This window comes from Electrophorus electricus, chromosome 8 (assembly GCF_041902795.1).
Source record: "Electrophorus electricus isolate QZ-2024a chromosome 8, ASM4190279v1, whole genome shotgun sequence".
NCBI classification, from domain to species: Eukaryota; Metazoa; Chordata; class Actinopteri; order Gymnotiformes; family Gymnotidae; genus Electrophorus; species Electrophorus electricus.
In genome coordinates this window covers 35183694-35190000 of record NC_137504.1, presented here as the reverse complement: position 1 = coordinate 35190000, position 6307 = coordinate 35183694, and the positions used below count along the sequence as shown (strand labels likewise).

Below are 6307 nucleotides of genomic sequence, written 5' to 3'. Positions count from 1 at the left end.
CGTTAGGATGCGCGCTGCCGGCTCGGCGCCTGGCGCGTATGCGCAGCTGCGCTGATTGCTACACTATGCGGATGGAGCGTTCAGCTCGCAGCAGCGCTTACGCCGTTTCTACATTCATGAATACGGCCCATTCTGCCAGAGAAACTGCTACGCTATCTTATATGGGCTACGGTATTCCAGCCCTGCTGTCCTGCCTTTAGCGACATGAGCCAACGAAGGCCTACTGTTTATGCTGCAAAAACAAGATATCACAAAATTTGCAAATAAACAATCCCAAACACTTACATGATTTTGCCTAAAGCTTGAAAATAGAATACGCATATTCTTACTATACAAACAGAATGCACTTACGTGATCCGAGCTCCGGTCGGTGGCAGACGGTAAAGCAGACCGAGAGGACATTTTCCCTGAGATTCCAAACGATTAGAGAAGAATAACGAGAGCAATATTTACAGACTTAATCTTTCTGCTCAGAGCATCGGCCGTGCTGCTGCCGGGCCACTCTGCTATCACACAGCCGTTCGCTAACCGGCCAAGCCCGTGCCCATGAGAAAGCGGTTGCCTATCATGGCAGCAGCAGTCTGAGAGGTTGTCACGCCAGCCGCATCCTCCGCGACTCAGACTATGAAAGATGTTCAGCTTTTCCTCCTGTGATAAACGCAACTGGGTCTCGTGCAGCGCGGCTGCTAAAACAGGGAAGTGTTTGGCCAGAGACCAACAATTCTGTAGCGCCTCGCGACCCCCCGCCTCATCTCCACGAGCAAAACATATACAGCGCCGACAGCCCCTTTCTCTTTTCTCATAATCACGTTGATTATCACTCCGCTTTTCGCATCTGCTTGTCGTGTGAAACCAAGCTTGGCCCGATCACAAGACCTAAAGCTTCACATCCTGAGGCTTTCCTCGGCGGGTCCGTGAGATGCGGAGATGCGCCACTGACACTCCGACAGCGCTGACTGACACTCCCGACTGCAAACGCGCTGACTCGCCCACACTGTGCAATAAAACAAATTAAATGTTTTGTGGCTGTAAAACGTATTTGGCTGTAGTAAGTTTATACATGGACAAAACGGTCATAGAATCTGGCAAAACGGTCACCTGAAAAAGCCTATGAATTAACAAGAATGTTTAGAAAAAAACAAAACCAAACCTACGACACATTACTGAGGGCGACAACACCAGGCCATTTGCTGCTAGGCGAATGTAGTGACATTTCAGGTCTGCTTAAAATATGATTAATTTATTTCTAATATAGAATGTTGTTATTATTATTGTTATTATTTATAATATAGGTTTCTTACAATAACTTATCGATTGATATAGATCTGTGACAAGTCAAAATGAAAGCACCTTAAAGTAAATGCCCTGTGGTACAGGGGTACCTTAACCCTAATGGACTATAACAGACATATAGCAGCATGTCAACTATTCAGCCAAATTATTCAACTGGTTGGGGTTAGAAAGAGTGAGCAGGTGTGTTAGGCCAGTGATATGTAGGTGAGATGTGTATGGGTGTGTGTAATATATTTGTTTTAAGGTAAGACAATGGTTACAATTTTCTAGTAAAATCCTGAAATGTGATATAATGTGATTAAATGTAAATGTGGTTAATTGTGATGTAATGTGTTTAGGAATTTCATTCTCTTGGTGATGTAATATCTTCTCATGATTTCTCCTATTACTGCTATGCTGATGACACTGAATTATTTCCTCAGGTCTACAGGTCTACAGACGTATCTCAGCATGCTTGACTGACATTGCATCATGGAGGACAGCCCACCACTTGAAGCTCAGCTTTCAACTAAAACTGAGCTTCTGTACATCCCAGGTACACCCAACACTTACCATGACCTCACTGTTTCCTTCGAGAACTCCCTAGTATCACCATCCAAAGCTGCCCATAGCCTGGGCATCACTTTGGACAACCAGTCATCGTTCTCAACTCACATTTCTAATCTAACCCAGTCTTGCAGATTTCTCCTTTGTAACATACAAAGGATTCGGCTCTTTCTCTCACAGGAAGCTACCCAGGTCCTTGTGCAGTCTCTTGTGAGCTCAAAGCTGGACTACTGCAACTTGACCTCTACAACTTGTCTAAAATGCAGCAGTATAACTGGTCCTCAATCTTTGAAAGTTCACACGTTACTCCGCTGCTGCGCTCCCTTCATTGGCTTCCAGTAGCTGCACATATCAGATTTAAAACCTTGATACTTGCCTACAAAGCCAAAAATGGACCAGCCCCTCCATACATGAGGTCAATGGTGAAAGCCCAATCTGTACCTCCAGTATGGGTTGGCTTGAAATATCATGCTTCAAGTCTCATGGAAGACAAGCACTGAGACTATTCTCTGTCCTGGCTCCCAGATAGTGGAATTAATTTCCACTTGTTGCCCGGACAGCATAGTCCCTTGCAGTCTTCAAACACAGACTGAAGACCCATCTATTTGTGGAATATTTAAATGACCACTGACTCTGCTCCTATATTGACTAACTAAGCAAGTACTTATTGTAGGGTATTGTTTATTACACTGATGTCCAACAAACTGTTTATTGCACATTGTTTAATTTTGTACTTTAGACATCAGTATTGATTCTTGTATTTCTATAGTATTATAGTTCATTGGACTCTAACCTACTGTACTGTACTAGGAGGTATTCAATGAGTAAATGACAAAGCACTTTTGTAAGTCACTCTGGATAAGAGCGTCTAATAAATGCTGTAATTGTAAATGTAAATGTAATGTTATTAAATGTGATGTAATATGGTGAAATATAAATTTGGTTAATTGTGATGTAATGTGGTTAAATGTGATTTAATGTGGTTAAATGTAAATTTGGCTAATTGTGATGTAATGTGGTTAGATGAAAATATGGTTCATTGTAATGTAATGGGATTAATTGTGAATGTAATGTGGTTAACTCTTATGCATGTGGTTAATTGTGATGTACATGTGGGTAATTGTGAATGTGATTAATTGTGATATAATGGGGTTAATTGTGATGTAATTAAATTTTAGGTTGTGGTTAAATGTAAATAAGCTTACTTGTGATGTAATGTGGTTAATTGTGTTGTGATGTAGTTAAATTTGAGGTCATGTTAAATGTAAATGTGGTTAATTGACAAAGCAAAGCAAAGTAATGTGGTTAAATGTAAATGTGGATAATTGTGATGTAATCTTAAATGCAATGTAATTAATTGTGAATGTGATTAAATGTGAGGTAATGTGGTTAAATATAATTGTGGTTAGTTGTCATATAATGTGATGTAATGTGGTTAAATGTAAATTAGGTTAACTGTGATGTAGTTAATTGTGGTGTGATGTGGTTAAATTTGAGGTCATGTGGTTAAATGTACATGTGGCTAATTGTATTGTAACATTGTTAAATGTGATGTGGTTAAGTATAAAAGTGGTTAATTGTGTTGTAACATGCTTAATTGTAAATGTGGTTAATTGTAATGTTAAATGCGATGTAATATGGTGAAATATTAATGTTGTTCATTGTGATGAAACGTGGTTAAATATGAGTAATGTGGTTAAATATACAATTTTGGTTAGTTGTCGTAATGCGATTAATTGTGATGTGGTTAAATGTAAATGTGGATAGTTGTGAGGTAATGTTATTAAATGTGATGCAATGTGGTTAAGTATAAATGTGGTTAATTGTTATGTGGTTAAATGTAAATGTGGCAAATTGTGATGTAATGTTACATGTGATGTAATATGGTAAAATATAAATGTGGTTAATTGTGATGTAATGTGGTTATTTGTGAATGTGGGTAAATGTGATGTGATTAATTGTGAATGCAGTTAAAAGTGAATGTGGTTAAATGTAATTGTGGTTAGTTGTCATGTAATGTGTTTAATTGTAATGTAATGTGGTCAAATGTAAATGTGGTTAATTGTGATCTAACCTGGTTAAATGTAAATGTGGCAAATTGTGATGTAATATTCTTAAATTTGATGTAATATGGTGAAATATAAATGTGTTTAATTGTGATGTAACATGGTTAAATGTGATATAATGTGGTTTATTGTGAATGAGATTAAATGTGAATGTGGTTAAATGTAAATGTGGTTAATTGTAATGTAATGTGGCTATTTGTGATGTTATGTTGTTAAATGTGTTGTAATTTGGTTAAGTATAATGTGGTTAAATGTGATGTAATGTGATTAAATGTAAATGGGTTTAACTGGGATGTAATGTAGTTAATTGTGATGTTAAATTTGAGGTCATGTGGTTAAATGTAAATGTGGCTAATTGTAATGTAATGTTAAATGTGATTTAATGTGGTTAAGTATAAATGTGGTTAATTGTGATGGTTAAGTGTAAAATATGGGTAAGTGTAAAATGATGCTAATTGTCATGTAATGTTGCTAAATGTGATGTAATATGATGAAATATAAATGTGGTTAATTGTGATGTAATGTGGTTAAACACGATATAATGTGATCAAGTATAAATGTGATGTAATGTGGTTGAATCTAAATGTGATTAATTGTGATGTAATGTGGTTGAATGTGAATGTGATTAATTGTGATGTAACATATCTAAATGCGATGTAATGTGGTTAAATGAGAGGTAATGTGATTAAATTTAAATGTGGATAATTTTGATGTATTCTTGTTAAATGTGATGTAATATGGTTAATTGTGAATGTGATTAATTGTGGTATAATGTGGTTAAAATTAAATGGGGTAATTGTGATGTAATATTGTTAATTTTGATCTAATATGGTTAAATTTGATGTCATGTGCTTAGATATAATTGCGTGAATGTAATGTAGTTAATTGTGATGTAATGTGGTTAAATGTAAATGTGATTAATTGTGATGTAATTAAATGTAATTGTGGTTAGTTGTGATGGAATTTGGTTAATTGTGATGTAATGTTAAACGTAATATAATGTGATCAAGTATAAATGTGATTGTGGTGAAATGTGATTATATGTAAATGTGGTTAATTCTAATGCAGTTAATTGTGATATAATGTGGTTACATGTAAATGTGGTTAATTGTGCCATCCCAGTGCTGTGCGGTGATATTACCTATAGCCAGTTATCTTCGTCAAACTGCTGGATGTCCAAGTGGTGCTCACAAAACAATGTGAGGTTTATAGATATTTGGAAAACATTTGCGGGCAAGCCTGGCCTTTTAGGGTGGGATGGTAACCATCCTACTAGAGAGGGTGCTGCTCTCCTTTCCTGTAACATAAGCCATAGTCTCATGACAGACCTAGTTAATCTATGACAATTCAAAGCAGAGGCCAGGCAGCAGACAAAGCGACTAAACCAACTGTCTGCTGGTTGCTACGTGACGTCACCGGATCATCATATTGACATTGTGTCTGTTCCCTGAGCTAAGCAGAAACACAAAAAACAAAGAAAAACATGCCTTAATAACATAATTAGTATGAAAGTAATTGATTCACAGAACACTGCCTGCACCTTTTATCTAAAGCTAGGTTTACTAAATGTTAGATCTCTAACATCTAAATTGCTCATGATAAATGAAATCCTAACATATCATAGATTTAATGTACTTTCCCTAACAGAAACTTGGATCAAGCCAAATGAGTACATAGCTTTAAATGATGCATGTCCTTCTGGCTGCAACTATGTACACCACCCTTGTCTAACTGGCCATAGAGGCGGCATTGCAGTTATTTATAATGACACATTAGGCATAAACCAAAAAGCTGTTTATGTGTTTCCCTTGTTTAATAAACCGCCTCCTGCATATGCATTCTGCCTCTTGCCTGTTCCTGTTGGAATCGTAACAACCATATACCATACACCGTACAACCATACACCTTAAACCTTATACCATATACCATACACCTTATACCTTAGACCTTATACCATACACTTTATACCTCACACCTTATACCATATACCTTATACCATATACCTTACACCTCACACCTTATACCATATAACTTACACCTTAGACCATATACCTTATACCATACACCTTACACCTCACACCTCATACTTTACACCTTATACCTTAGACCTTATACCATACACTTTATACCTCACACCTTATACCATATACCTTATACCATATACCTTAAGCCTCACATCTTATACCATATACCTTACACCTTAAACCCTACACTTTATACCTTAGTCTAAATCTCTAAATACATTTGAATATTAAATCACATGACCAAAGCAATTTAGCAAGTCAAAACCAAGAAAAAGAAAGCAACTTACAAGATAAAAATATCATATGCTTAAAATGCTTGGAGACATTCATAATAAACTCAGTTAGGTACATGTAGGTCTACACCAAGTACCTTAAAAT

General features: G+C 36.5%; 1 protein-coding gene and 1 long non-coding RNA gene across 5 annotated transcripts in view; one reads left to right on the top strand and one right to left on the bottom strand.

Moving 5' to 3' along the window:
* The window catches only part of mark4a (MAP/microtubule affinity-regulating kinase 4a), a 27573-nt gene extending 26620 nt beyond the window's left edge, over nucleotides 1-953 (bottom strand). For 3 of the 4 annotated variants that reach the window (XM_081719933.1, XM_035527420.2, XM_035527418.2), the window contains exon 1: nucleotides 352-953. In XM_081719933.1, coding sequence (XP_081576059.1) covers nucleotides 352-402 — 51 coding nt within the window. In that variant the 5' untranslated portion in view covers nucleotides 403-953. The remainder of the gene's footprint in view (nucleotides 1-351) is intronic. The other variant, XM_035527419.2, reaches the window with a different exon arrangement.
* Nucleotides 954-1087: 134 nt separating this feature from the next.
* Nucleotides 1088-2351, top strand: LOC145659061 (uncharacterized). Its single transcript, XR_014125050.1, has 3 exons — nucleotides 1088-1218; nucleotides 1716-1828; nucleotides 2020-2351. It is a non-coding gene; the product is annotated as an uncharacterized LOC145659061 (long non-coding RNA).
* The last annotated feature ends 3956 nt before the right edge of the window (nucleotides 2352-6307 follow it).